The following is a 15979-nucleotide window of genomic DNA, read 5'->3' as shown; positions in this document are numbered from 1 at the left end:
AACTGAATACATAGTTAGTGAAAAAATTATCACATTTATTAACTGAATTAATAATTTGCAATTATAAAAATAACAGTTATCCAAGAACATTCAAAACCCATCTCTTTAAATTAATGATATTTTCAAGTAGAATGACATTCTAGTAATGTTTACATATCCATACCAGTGTGAATTTTACTACACGTAATTTGCCGTGTAAACACAGAAAAAGTAGGGATACACGTAAAATATTTGCGAATTATGTACCCATAGCCTTAAAGAAGACTGATTTTAAAATACCTATTTTGTTAATGTATTATTAAAGAAAAATAAAACAATGATTACCTATATGGAATGTTATTTGGTGCGAAATTCATAAATGGGATGGTATTGATTTGAAAGATATATTTCTTTATTTGACTAAGCTTTCGCTTCCTCAGAATTTTTAATGACTTGTACGTGTTGTTTAGTATGTTTAATTCTTTAATAATACAAAAAAACTAATAAAGTCCTTTATAAAGGGTATATATTTAAAATCCCTAAAAAGGGCTACATCACAGAACCAGTTTTCGATTGGTTGACCAATCATCATCAGTGCATTCCTAAAATGAATATAACCTGATAAAACGATGCAAAGGTTTTAAAATTTTGACTACGGTTAGAAAAAGTTGTAGGTTGTACCTACTCACGTGACCTTACCATGCTAATCACCAAAATGTAATATTACAAATTTTATTTACATATATTACATATTTACAAATATTTTGGTGGTTAGCATGTAAGATCACGTGAGTATAACCTACAACTTTTTTTAACCGTAGTCAAAATTTTAAATCCTTTGTACCATTTTATAAGGTTATATTCATTTTAGGAAACCACTGATGATGATTGGTCAACCAATCGAAAACTAGTTCGGTGATTTAGCGCTTTTTAGGGATTTTAAATATAAACCTTTTATAAAGGACTTTATTCGTTTTCTTGTATTACGAATATATGGTATACAGCTAACTACAGGAAAACCTTTTTCCTTGTGGATCTTTAATAATACATTAACAATCATTTTTCTGTTCTCGTACTATAATATATCAATTATGATGTCACTACCTGTATCATAATGAACTTTATTATGATACAGATTTTCAATAAGATACAGATTTTTAACCAATAGCATCGCGATATGACATTCGCGAAAAAAGGTGACACACGCGCAGTAACCAATGGCGAGGCAAATACATACGCTTTGACAGTTCTCAATATGTAAACAAACTGTCAGACTAAGAAACTACTTAATTTGTTTGCAAAACAAAATTAATAAATTCGAATATATATATTTTTTTTGTGAATGATCATAGAAAAAATCGTGTATACAACTTGCATTTAATTATCATTATGAAGCTCGTACTCTATACGAAACTCGCCGCTAGCCGGCTCGTTTCGTCTCCCTTATACTCGCTTCATAATGACCATCATTAAATGCTCATTGCATAATATACTATTAAAATCCAGTCTCATTTTAACTGGATTTAATAAAAATCGTTTTTTTTTGTTATACGAATATTTAACATACCGTATATTAATTTCGCACCAAATAACATTCCAAATAATATAATTGTTTTATTTTTATTTAATAATACAGTAACAAGTATTTTAAAATCAATCTCCTTTTAACAGACTTTAATAAATACTTATCTTTTTCGGTGTACAAATATTTAACATTCCGTATATGAATTTGGCACCGAATAACATTCCGTATATGCGTTTGGAACCTTGCCGCCTATTGGTTAAAATGTGACCGCGTGCTGCAAAGAACCAATAGAAAACTCCTAGGTTCCAAATACATATACGGAATGTTTAGATGCCAACCGGAGTGTTATGCTTCAGTTATGCTTATGAGACTCCGCTAACAAAAAAACACCTTCTTATTACTTGACCGAAAAAAGCAAAAACCCATATTTGCCTATTTTTGTATTTAATAATATTTAAAACATAATAGCAATTTAAGCAGACACCTATACATAAAACAAATTTGAAAACTAATTGATTTATTTAAAAATATTTAAAAATATTTAAAAATTGAGCAAAAATTTAATTCGGTCAAACAGTGAAAGTATAAACAATATATTCTATAATAGTAAAATTATAATAAATGAATAGACATGAGTAAGTAGGATGTTATTATTACCATCGGTTATCACTGTTTGAATTTTTAAAATGTATACACAATGTATATAACTACCATATAGTTAAAAACAATTTTACATTTTTTGCCTAATGGCTTCCTGTAATTAAAAATATGCATGACAAGACACACCACATGTTTTTTACAATGCACACAGTTGCACAAATAAGCCTCCGTTGAAAGTAAACTAAAAATTACGTAAATAATTATCTAGAATGCGGGGATAATTTGCAAGATGGTACTTTAAATCAGTAGCATTTTTTATCCAGTCGGTTAGCAGATGCAGAATCTTTTAACGAACTATATTTTAGGAACACTTTGTATTTTGTATTTTGGGAACGATTTCTGTCCAAATCGAAACGTTACCATAAACTTATTTATTATTTAAATATATATTATTGTTATCGTTACTAAGCCACAATTTTTCTTTAAAACCCAGCGGTGGCACATACTCCCCTACATGCGACACTATACAGAGTGGGCCAAAGAAAACAGTCCACCTTGATATTTGGCAGTATTTATTAGATTTTAAGGAAATGACGAAACAGGTCGATTTTTGATCTAAGGAGGACACATTTTTACGGTACATACATTTGTCATTTGTCAACCCGCTCCCTTCCACTTCCCCTACCCCTTATTTTTAAATAGGGAATAGGGGTCGTGTTCTAGCTCATTTAAAAGGCTATTCAATTCTCAATTCAGTAATATAATCATTAACATAATTATTTATACAGGGTGTCCAAGAAAAAAATATTTTAATTAAATTAATTGACACAAAAAGAAAAATGTATGTAATTTATATAATTCTAAATAGTTGGTTTTTTAATTCCTGGGTTTGCGGTCTGTTATAAATAAAGCACTTGATTTTGCTTAGACGTTTCGGCTGTTTGCAATTTTCAATAAGCACTTTTAATTATTAAACATTACACTGTTAACAAACATATTTTATATACAATACACGTAATATTTTGAAATTTAAAAAAAATGCACATCGTGTTTCTCTAAGATGTTATGAGAGAATGCCAGGCATGGGCATTGGGCATATGGTAAAAGCACTTCACAACGGTTTTGGATGGTGGTTGTAAAACCAAAACGATAATATACAGGAGATCAAGTTACATAATATAGGAAAGAAATAAATCTGACTAATGTTTAACTTTCAATAATGGGAGCAAGATATTTTGCAGTTATGATCTGAGTATGTAACTCGAAATATGAATACTGAGGTGCGTATTTTTTTTGTATTTTATATGGAACAGAGGCTTGACGCTAAAACAAGGATATTCGTTAATGATAGAACATTATAATAGAACAGAGTATTTGAGATGTGGGCATATAGAAGATTTTTAAAAATAACCTTGGTTGAAAAGATTAAGAGACAACCACGTTTTGTAATCGAATGAAATAAAGAAAAATGAGATATTAAATACAATTAAAGTAAGAAATTTACATTATTTGGAAACATGTTATGAGAAATGAGATATGTGTTTATGTAGATCGTTATATAGGAGAAGATACTGGACAGAAGAAGCTTAGGACGCTGACATATATCCTGGCTAAACAAAATTGATGTAATGATACAAACTGCAACTCTGTGGAGTTGCTATCAGAGGTAGCACGTAACAAAAAAAAAATAAATAAAATAAAAAAATAAAAATGCCGTATTTAAAGTGTTAATCAATTTATCAAATTGTGATATATATTGGAGAGATCTTTAATATCAGTTTTATTATTGATACAATTTTGGTCTTTCTTTATGTGGATCATCTCCAATATACATCTTTTGTTATAATTTTGCTCTTTTTCCAGAATCTGGAATTGAAAATTCCAGATTCAATTCAATTTCAATTCCAGAATTGAAAATGGCAAACAGCCGAAACGTCTAAGCAAAATCAAGTGTTTTATTTATAACAGACCGCAAACCCAGGAATTAAAAAACCAACTATTTAAAAATTCACGGTCAAGAAATAAGCAATATAATTCTAAATACATTCTACTGTTGTCACAAAACAAAAAAATATTTTTTGATAAATAAACATTGCATTTCGCTTAAGGGCACACAAAGTCCCATTTAACGACAGTGTTAACATTATGTCACATAGCTCTGTAACCAAAGCACTTAGAGACCTATTTTTTTTATTTTGAAACTACATGTATTGTTCAGTTCCGCGTGGATTTTTGTAAAGTCGGAGTAAAATGCCCTTACAAAAAACCCAAAAAAGTTTAGATTTTATTTTTTATTTTACTTGTTTTTGTACATTTTTCAATAAAACATTACGCGGCACTTGATATTATCTATCTACAACTACTGTAAAAGTTTGGACCTTTTATCATCTAAGGATCCAGAGATATTTGACATTTTTTTTAAATGGCTTTGGCAGAGCCAATTAGCCAGACTTGTTTGTGATTGATTGCAGATTCATAGTCATAAATTTCTTATTTCATAACATAAGTACATACTACAATACTATTTTTAGATACATAGGTACATAGTGATGCTTTTTTTTATTTTGTTTTTTTTTTTAATTATTTTACTGTGTTTTTTTAATATATATTTTAATTTGTGCTAAACACTTTTTTTACTTTCTTTTTTTTATTTTTCTTTTCTTTTTTATTTTTGTTTCATTTTTTTTTTCATTTATTTATTTTTTTTATTTTTTTTTTGTTATTATTTTACTATGTGTTTTTTATATTTTTTTTTAATTTTTTTCAAACCACATTAACAAATTATGCCTAGTTAGTAGGTATATATTACATTTACAACTTGTATTTACATAATTTAACATGTTTATAAATGAGATGAAGAATTTCCATATCATTTGTAAATATTAAAGTATTAAGATTTATTGGGAAAAAACATTTTAATTTTTTTAATTCCTTATAAAGGTCGTTTATATTATTTATTTGTAAATGACATTCTAATATGACATGTGTTAGATCTCCGATTTTGCCACAAGTACAATTAGGAGTATCTGACAAGCCGATTCTATGCTTGTAAGATGGCGTAAGAGCATGATTGGCTCTCAGCCGATTAATGGTCTTTATAAAATGTCTATTATATTCTGTGTAAAACCATCTTCCTGAGAATATCCTAGGGTTACAATGAGCAAAATTTGAGCCAGTATTACATTCTCTGTAATACATTTGCCAATTATTTTTAAGTTTTTGTCTGCTAAAAGTATCGATATCTGAAGCTGGAATTAAATTTTTGTTTATTTTTTCTCCGATCATATAAGCTGATTTAGCAAAATTGTCAACTATTTCATTGCCTTTTATTCCAGAATGGCCCTTAATCCAAGTAATTGTTACATTTACTCCCAATTGTATAGTTTCAAACAGAGTTTTAAGAATATTCAATTCAATGTGGTTTATATGTTTGACTGTTTGAATGTTACTCAATCTGTCCACCACGCTTTTACTGTCAGTAAATATAACATAATTACTAGTTGGATTCAGTAGTACATACTAAACAGCAAACATTACTGCTATCATTTCTGCTGTGTATATTGAGCATTCAATAGGTAGGCTATATTGATGATGGTAATTTTTATTTTCGTGGAACACTGCACAGCCCGTTCCATTTGCGTCTTTTGACCCATCGGTAAATATGTACTGAAAATTTGACCATTTCTCTTTAATAAGTATATCAAACATATTTGGGGGTAAATGTGAGTTTAAATAATATGTTTTAACCTTGTTAGAAAATAATGTTTTTGTCATTTCATTGTAGTAAGGCGGAATTTGGCTTTTATAGATAACGTCAGTGTACTTTACCGTACTTAGATAACTTTCTACCAAAGGTATAGATTTTTTAGTTCTCCAGTACCTATGAGTGAGGTCTAAAGCTGATAGCTCATGTAGATCTTGAAGGTATTTACATTTTTTGGACAGAATTCGAGTTGTAAATTTATCACTGAGAAATTGCCGGCGTAAATGCAATGGAGGTTCCACTGCTTCATTAAAATTTAAAGTAAAATTTACATTAAAAGTTAAAAACGTAGTATTCGGGAAATCGCAAAAACGTAAAACACTCTAATAGCCTATAAAGCTACCGGTACACGGTAAGTAGAATGTAGACGTTCAGAAAACAAATAATTTTGTAACCATGGATATTTTATACTATAATGTGTTATATATCGTGGAAAGAGAAGATTTCAGAGAATAATTTTCAATCATAACCCAAAAAAGTTAAAAAATTCAATATTCGAACTTTGGCTGCCCTTAATTTCAATACCTACTCAAGCTGCCACCCATCTGCCTCTTAATAGGTTGAATATTGAATTTAAGGAAAAACAATATTTATTTGTCAAATAAACATGTTTTTCTGTTTTATGTCAGTAGTAGAATGTATTTTGAGTTAAATAAATTGCATACATTCTTCTTTTTGTGTCAATTAATTTCATTCAAAATAATTTTTCTTGGACACCCTGTATAAATAATTATGTCAATGTTAATTTTACTGAATAGAGAATTGAATAATGGGTGGGGGAAATGGAAGGGAGGGGGTTGACAAATGACAGATGTATGTACCGTAAAAATGTGTCCCTCTTGGATCAAAACTCTACCTGTTTCTTCATTTCCTTAAAATCTAATAAATACTGCCAAATATCGAGGTGGACTGTTTTATTTGGCGCACTCTGTATAATAATATGCGAAGTTTTCGATTCTGTCAACCTGATTGAATTGAAAAATGGGCCAAATAGTGCCAAATACCATCTTAAATTTTAGGAAAAGACCAATCGATAAATTCTAAAAACCTTAGTTAACACTGAATAAACAGAATGATCCCGATGATCCTGAGCAATGGCGGACCTAGACATTTGCTTTGGGGGATTTTGCCTTGAGTGAAACTTTCAATCCCAAAAGTCAAAAGATATAACCATTAAGTTCCCTCAATTTTCTTAATTTGCGTGTTAAATGGGCTGAATTTATCTTAATTTTGGACCTCGTTGGGGATGTTTCACCCCCTCCTAGATCGATCCGCCACATGGCCCTGAGTGGATATGTTCAGTGTTTCCATCATAAACCATATATTTGCTTAATATGTGCAATGAAAACATTTATTTCTTATTATTGCGATTTATTTATGGTTTCCAAAAATTACGATTTCCAGACGGTTTCCAGAAATTCACGATCATAAACGTATATCCAGTTTCCAAAACCCAATAAAAAAAGAAGTATGAAAACGTCCATCGTAATATTAGCCAATTTCTAATTCTTATACCCCACGTAAAGTTGAGTCCATGAATCTTTATCCGTGCGTCATCATTTAAAGCATACGAAATAAATCGGAAATTTACTAAACGCAACAGCAAGTGACAGAAAGTGGGTATTATTCCGATCACGGGTTATAGTATAGTATAAAATATGACGTTATCAAATAAATATAATGTCAAATTTAAGTTTTGATTTAAAATGTTGGTGTATAATTACAGCTACATTTGAAGTAGCTTAATAAATTATTTTATTATCATTGATTAATAAATAAATAAATAAACAATTTATAAAAAAATTAAATTTTCTTTTTGTTATTTTATTCACTTTGGCGGAACATTAAACACAAGCATTCCCTGTGTCAATGAAGTTAGCTTTGTACGTTGTAAAAATGTATCGTAAAATAACATAAACTTATCATAAAATTTCTAACTTCAATATAAAATTAGTTGTGAAGACAACTGTTTGTATATTATAAAAAACTTCCCAATGCAAAAATTCGACAAAATAACAGCAAAAAATTCAACAAACTGACAGCCACAAAAGTAAACAAACCAAAACGTCAGAAATTGTACTTAAATTATGTTAAAACATCCCCAATCGTGTTTCTTTGTACCTATCTCTTTTCAATGGACTGAGCCTAGATCGTTCATAAAAAGAACATGTTTTTACTTAATAACAGGCGGCGGCTGGTTTGTCATTAGTTTCATGCGTGGAAGCGAATGATGCTAGATAAAAAGTATGTGTTTTATCTCGCCAGGTATTAATGACGCACGGGTAAAGACTCGTGGACTCAACTGTAAGTTAGGCTCACATGTTTTGGTCTGATTCCTATAATACAAAAATAATGACAATGTGCAAACATCCAACGGATCTACTGTATATCGACATGTTTCAAATTCAGTGTTCTGACAGCTTCGGTATTAATATTTCACTTTTTTCTAAGGCCTGTATAAAACGAAGAGAGGTACTAGATATAACTGAACATGTCAGATTAATGTCACTGCTTCAAACAGCGCTCCAATGCGTTGCTATCCAACCATAACTTGTTGGAAACGGATGCTGAGTTAATCCTGTTTATGAATTCTAAAAACATTCGTTGTGCTTGCGTGAAAAAAGGGTTTTGTGAACTGAAACGCATATGGTTCCAATCAATCGTCCTGTCATCAAAGAAATATGTTTGTATAGGATTCTGATAGATTTCCTCGACGTAGAAATTGTTATTGCATGTTGGAAAATTGAACTGCTTTATCTTTATTTTAATTTGTATTGAGTACGTCAGTGTGAATAAACACTTTAACGGATTTGATATTTCAAATGTATATGTTACGGTAAATGCAATTAAATGGGAATTATTAATAATTACCGGTTACTATTAATACAACCCGAATAGCTAGGTAAAAGTAATAAATGAGTAGGGTCATTCCAAAGTGAATCTTATCCCTTCGAGAAAAATGTTGAAGAATTAGAAAAAAACATTTTTTTATTATCAGGTGGTTCTTTTTGTATGAAACTTTTTAGTGTTCATTAATAATTCATAACATTAGTATACGTTAAGGTTTTTCAAATCATTTTTGCGTCATTAGCTCAAAAAAACTAAATATAATTTGGAGAAGGCCCACTTTGGAACAACGCAGTGGATAAGACGCTTTTTGGAATAACAATAATGTAGACAAAGGAAGTAGTGTGAACGAATATTTTTATTCGAAACAATAATCTTATGCCTAAAACAGATTTTGGCTAAAATAACAATAATGTTATGGTCACATAAGCTAAAAAACAAAAACACTAAACACATTTTTTAGTTATTAAACTCTTAATTCAGCAGGTTCTGGAAAATAACTTTCGCAGTAATCTCTCTTTGCCGCATATCTGAAACAAATGATTGATATAAGCAATACAGAAAAAATAATACTTGAATAAACAGTTTTATCGAATTACTAGTTATCTATTGGGACCGTGCAAGTTCGGCAAAGCGACCCCTATTTCTACGCTCTATACTAAAATTCGCACTTTTAATTATATTGGCCAATTATATTAGTCCTGGTTACTGGATAATTGTCAAGGCCATAGTCCAAAAAAATAATAAGAAGAAAAAATAAGCTTCAGGTTATGTTATGAAAACGTCAACAATTGTATGTAGTAAATAAAATTAGTTATTAAAATGCAGTACTGCAAGCAAAATAAAATTAATTAAATTTACCTTTATATAATAATTGCATATCATATCAATTGTGGAGCAATATATAATTTTTCTGCTTCATTGACAGAAGGTATGAAATATACGTCAATTTGACAATTTCAATTGACAATATGAATTATTTAAGATAGTTGCAATATTTCTCCGCGACTCGCGCAGGGTCGTTTCTCGTTTCCCCTTCCAAGTACTTGCACACCGCGAATAGCACAGATTTGACAGTAAACTAATAAAACATCTTTACCTGTTATTTTTTTAAGCATTTTTGCCCACAGTTTTGGATTAGAAACCTTCTCTCTGCCACAACCTTTTAGTACTTCTTTAGGTGCTTCTTCCATAACAGTTTAAAATATTAAACATGTACTTTGTCGGTAAGAACAATAATTAGGTTTTATTTCACTAATTAAGTATAAAGAATTTACACTCTTTCAATAATAAACAGTAAAATAAGCTAACCTAATCACGCAAGTTAAAACGTCAAAACGATCACGTGGCTAAAAATCGGAGGCAGCCATTGGCTGGAAAGGATAAGGCTCGCTTTGAGATGACACTGCTCGTGGATAACGCGCATTTTGGAAAGATGCGCAATATTTAGACTTGTTTTATATTGAACAAGAAGCGATTTGCAACAGTATTTTGTTATAATAGTATGTTAAAATCAATGTTACAACGATATTCAGTGCCAACTTAATTTTTATAAAAAATGGATAAGACTCACTTTGGAATGACCCTACTCAAATATACCAGAAATAATCACATTGACCGGTTATTATTAATAAATTCCGTATTCAAACGGTACACGTGATAAATGTTGAATACCAATAAGTTCTTAGAAGCTTGTGGGGTGGAGGGTTTACTTATTACATGTCTATACTAAATTTACAATCAAGATTCAGTAGAAATAAACAAACCAAGACACGTTAAATGCTACTAGAAGTACTCCTGAATTATAATTTACAATGTACCCATATACATTGTAAATCCTAAATCATGATTTCCAAAGTTTATACATTGTAAATTATGATTCGGAAGTGCTCCTAGTAGTATTTAACATGTCTTGGTTTGTAAATGTCTACTGCATCTTGATTACAAATTTAGTATAGTTAGGTTTTTTGATTGATAAGTTCTGTTTAACTGTCTAAATGTATTGCCAAAATACGAGTTTGTTAATACATACTTATTACATGTCTAGTTAGGATTTTTGATTGATTATTTCATTCATAGGAGATTCTGACCAATAGAAAGCTACAGACATGCAAATTAAGGTGATAATTTTTGATAATCTCCCGTCGTTAAGCATATTACGTCAGATGCCCTTCGTTGCTACGAAAAAATACATTCAGTGACATTAATGACAAATGTTTTAAAAATTATAAAAGTGATGACCTTCAACCGTCAAATACATATTTATAACAACTGTGTGTTTAATTTCACTAATTGGTACTTACATATATAAATTACAATAAAATTTTGGTTTTGAACAGTTTTATTCATGAAATAATCGCAACAAATTGCACTCGAACTCTAAAATTAATATAGAATTTTTGCCCTCGTGACTCTTTGACATAATTTCACTCGCCTTCGGCTCGTGAAATTAAAACTGCCAAAGTGACACTCGGGAAAATTCATTTTTACTTTTACATTTATTATAAATTTAAATACGTCTACACAATGTATATATACATACACATAATATATAGCATGAGCGATGACGGTCGCAATGACGGTCGCAATGACGGTCGCGATGAGGGTCGCGATGACGGTCGCGAATTCAATGCTTTTTCCCCTATCCAAAGAAAGTGCACAACGTGCCTAAAGAAGTTTTCACTTCAAAAATTATTACTGCTCACAGTTATATTAATTTGTGAGTCACAGTTTTATTAGTGACTGTGTGATAGAGTGTATAATATGTTACGGTCAATGTGATAAGTCCGGTCTGTATTAATAATAACCGGTCTGTATTAATAATAACCTTAGCAGTTGGTCAATGTGATTAATAATGCCTTTATAATTAGATTAACCGGTTATTATTAATACTATCCTAACAGATCCTAATACTATCCTAACCTCGTCCTGGCTTCCAGTAATGTTCTCCTTTGAAACTAGCTCGTATAGCTCTCGTTCCTGCTTCTGTCGTGATGCTGTGTTCTACCTTTTTCGAAACTGCAATCAGCTACCGGGAACTCTTGGCTCAAGGAGGTTCTTTACTCTCAACCTGGCCTACCTCTCGTTCCACGATAGATACTCCACACTCACGGAACTACACCGGCTTTCTCACTCTCCGTACACTACCGTCTACTACTGGACTTCACTTCTCGACAGCTCAAAACATTCTCCTCTCTATTTGTCATTCATTCCCCTACTTTCTAAATATCCCTTCCAGATTCACAAAACCAACCTTCCACCACCAACTCTCATTCGCAGTATTCCTCAAAACCAATTTTTAATCTTTCTAAATATGCTTAATGGATTTAAAAAAAAAATAGTTAATTCCCATTCTAAAATTACTTTCTACTATTTACAAAATTTAATGACCTATTATCTACTTCAACTGAGTCTTATTTAGCATAGGCTAATGATCGAACCTTCCGCGAACAACGATGATGGTACGCGCCATTCACTTTGTTTATTCTAGTCGCATTGTCCGAGTTTCGTAAGCTTCTTCTAATCACTTCTTAAAATTACATATGACAATTTGTTGTATACAGGTTGTTCTAAATTTATATGCCCGTGGTTGAGAAAATTAAAAATATTTTATATTAAATTGAAATCTGCTTATAATTATCAAAATTTAATTTTCATATCAAATAGAAATATAACAATATATTTTATGTGTATGTATATATAAATTGTGTAGAAGTATTAAAATTTAAAATAAATATGAAACCTATTTTTGGATGGTGAAAAAGGATTTATTTCGCGACCGTCATAGCGACCGTCATCTCTTCGACGAAATAAATTTTGTACTTTTCTATATTATGTGTATCTATACATAAATTGTATAGAAGTATTTAAATTTAAAATAAATGTAAAACCTATTTTTCGATAGAAAAAAAGGATTTATTTCGCGACCGTCATCTCTTCGGCGAAATAAATATTTTGTACGTAGGGGAACACGGGGCGGAATGGCACGTCTAATGTAGATGCCTTGGCTAGTCAACAAGTTTTTATTGAAAATGAAAACAAAGTGCAGAAATTAATTAATCAATTATTCTTAAAGATAATAAATAGAATAAAACTTTAGAAAAAATAAAGATAGTTGACAATTTTACTTGATACGAAAAGTAGTTCACTTTTCCCGTTCCGCCCCGTATGCGGGGCAGAACGGGATTTAATTTTTTTTAATAGGTTTTAATGAATATAGTCATAAGAAAAGCATGGAAAAAAGTATAATTAGTGGGAAATTACTTTTATTAATATTACGCCTAACACAATTTTTAATTTACACATAATTCACAGATGAAAATTGATTCATCATCCTCACTATCTACGTCTGCACAAGAATTATGTGCCCAACTGTAGCACGATGAGCATGCTACCCATCCTTCATTGGAAGTTGAATAGAAGTCTTGGCAGTATAAACACTCGGCATCATCTTCAGTGTCACTGGAATCAGAGTCTCTTGTCTTGTCTTTCAGACCTTTATTTAACAACACCCTCTTCTTTTTAACCACTTTCTCTTTAGTGGCTTTACTTCCGCCTTTACTGAAGCTGACTTTTCTTTTTACTCGCTCTACTTTTTTAGCCGCCTTAGTTTTTGTTTCTTCCTTGGCCTTTTTCAACTCTTCGAAATATGGCGATAAAGTCAGAATTGCTGTTTTTCCTTTTTTTCGAGAAGTTCTTTTCTTATTCTGTTCCACTTTCGGTATCGGTAGAACATGTTGAGGAGAAGCAGTCGGAAATGACGTTAGGTTACTTGTAGCTGAAGGAATTTGAACAGGATCTGGCATCCATGAACACTGAGGAAGAACGGGTAGGTGTTCACCGTTAGATGCTGGTGTTTTAGAGTTTGTTCCGATAGTTCAGTGGTGGCATCATTTTGACTAATTTGTTCCTCCTCGGCTACTTCATTTGCCGTTGACAAATCACTGGCATTTCTGGGCTCCAAATTATCATCTATTTCTATTTGAATATCTGTTGGTGCAGATGGAAGGAAATCGTCTTCAGTAAATGCATTAACATCTAGAGGCCAAATTGCTGTTTTCTTGAAGCCGTCCAGTGCTGTTTTCATTGTAGCTGCATTAATAAATGCAGTTCCAAACAACGATGCAATCTGAAACAAAGTCACTACTTTTCCAGGGTTTGATCTTAACCATCTTCGCACTTCCTCTTCATAATAAATACTAATAGGCCTCATCAGTGAAACATCTAAAGGCTGAAGACGGTGCGAACAGTGGGGAGGAAAGCAGAGCAATATAACTCCGTTATATCGAGCAAGATCAATGAGTTCAATGTTCTTCGTATGTGTCGAATTTCCGTCGAACAGAAGCAAAACAGGAGCATCTTTTGTGGCCTTAGAAAAATATATAAATTTTTTAAACCAACTGACAAACGTTTCGGTTGTAATCCATCCCGAGTCGGAGACTTCTGCCCAACCTCCAGGTGGCAAACCCAACTCGAAATCTTGCTGCTTCCGTCTCCTGGTGAAAATTAACATCGGGGCCATGTAAGATCCACTGGCAGAAAAACACAACTCCACAGTCACAGTTTCACCTCTCTCAGATGATGTTAGCGTGCCTACCTGCCGTCTCCCTTTCGTTGCTATGATTTTCGAATGTCCTTTTGGATTCACGCTAATGCCGGTCTCATCACAATTAAAGATACGATCAGAATTCAGTTTATATTTATCAATGCATTCTTTTAGAAGAGATTGGAATTGTGCTACAGCTACCCGATTAAAGCCCATCGCACGAGCTCCAGAGGTTGCCTCAGGTTTTCTTATACTTAAATCGGGATGTCTCTTCAAAAAGCCATTAATCCAGTCTTGTCCTGCTGTTTGATTAATTTGGTTAAAATTATGAACGATTCCATTGCGGTGTGCTAACTGATACGCTAGCCTGCGTAAATCTTTCATGGATAATCCAAACAATCTTTTTTCCATGTTTTTAACATAATTAGCAAGTTCTAACTCCTGCTGTTTATTGAAAATACACGTAAATTTTCCTGACTGTTTGCTAATGTGAAATTCCGGACTATCCCGCTTTTTCTTCACATATCGAGCCAATGTTGATTTTGGTACACCATATTGAGACGAGGCTTTGTCTAAACTTGTATTACCGTCAATTGCTGCGGATATTGCCTGGTCCATAGAATCTACAGGCCAACTTTGTCTCTCTGTTTTTCTAACATAGTTTCGCACCATCTGTAACAAGAAAACTTGAAGGTAGTTTTTTCTTAAGCAACAAAAGATAAAGCGGGGCGGAATGAGATATGTCTCATTCTGCCCCGTACCGTTCTGCCCCGAAGTTCGTTATTTTGAATTTCAAAGTTTTATGAGGTTATTTAGCAATATTTTAAAGAACTATGGGGGTTTACAGCAAGCTAAAATGTCTATTTGAATAGTACATAATGCTGAATAAGCAATAAGAAAAATTTAACCACCTACCTTCAAGTCTGAAATGGACAAAATATGCAACAAAACAACTGAAATTCACAAATACGTTATAAATACCACCTTCGCTTCGCAGGGAACAATGGCGACTACCAGATACAGAACTACTCATCGGAGCGTAGCTTACTACCAAATATCGTAGATGGCAGCATAATACACACTTCAAAAAATACAAATCTCATTCTGCCCCGCCGGTCCATTCCGCCCCGTATTCCCCTATATGTATTGAAGTTAAAACTTCTTTAGGGACGTTGTGCACTTTTTGGATGGGAAAAAGTATTAAATTGGCGACCGCCGTTGCGACCGTCATCGCCTCGAAGAAATAAATTTTTGGAAGTGAAAACTTCTTAAGGGTCGTTGTGCACTTTTTGGATGGGGAAAAAGTATTAAATTAGCGACCGTCATCGTTTCGACGAAATAATTTTTTGAAGTGAAAATTTCTTTAGGGACGTTGTGCACTTTTTAGATAGGGAAAAAGTATTGAATTAGCGAACCTCATCGCGACCGTCATCGCTTCGGCAAAATAAATTTTTAAAGTAAAATCTTCTTTTGGGGACGTTGTGCACTTTTTAGATGGGGAAGAAGTATTGAATTAGCGACCGTCATCGCTTCAGCGAAATAAATTTTTGAAGTGAAAACTTCTTTAGGGACGTTGTGCACTTTTTGGATGGGGAAATATTATTAAATTTGAATGGGGAGAAAGTAATAGATAAGCGACCGTCATCGCTTCGACGAAATAAACATTTGAAGTGAAAACTTCTTTAGAGACGTTGTGCTCTTTTTGGATGGAAAAAAGTAT

General features: G+C 32.1%; 1 protein-coding gene across 1 annotated transcript; it reads right to left on the bottom strand.

Moving 5' to 3' along the window:
- Positions 1 to 13006: 13006 nt before the first annotated feature.
- LOC126880926 (uncharacterized) lies at positions 13007 to 13519 on the bottom strand. Its single transcript, XM_050645003.1, has one exon. The coding sequence runs from the start codon at positions 13517 to 13519 to the stop codon at positions 13007 to 13009; it is 513 nt and encodes a 170-aa protein (XP_050500960.1).
- Positions 13520 to 15979: the final 2460 nt, after the last annotated feature.

This window comes from Diabrotica virgifera, chromosome 2 (genome assembly GCF_917563875.1).
Source record: "Diabrotica virgifera virgifera chromosome 2, PGI_DIABVI_V3a".
NCBI classification, from domain to species: Eukaryota; Metazoa; Arthropoda; class Insecta; order Coleoptera; family Chrysomelidae; genus Diabrotica; species Diabrotica virgifera.
Note: the sequence above shows the minus strand (reverse complement) of the source record. Positions and strands in the feature narration are given on the sequence as shown.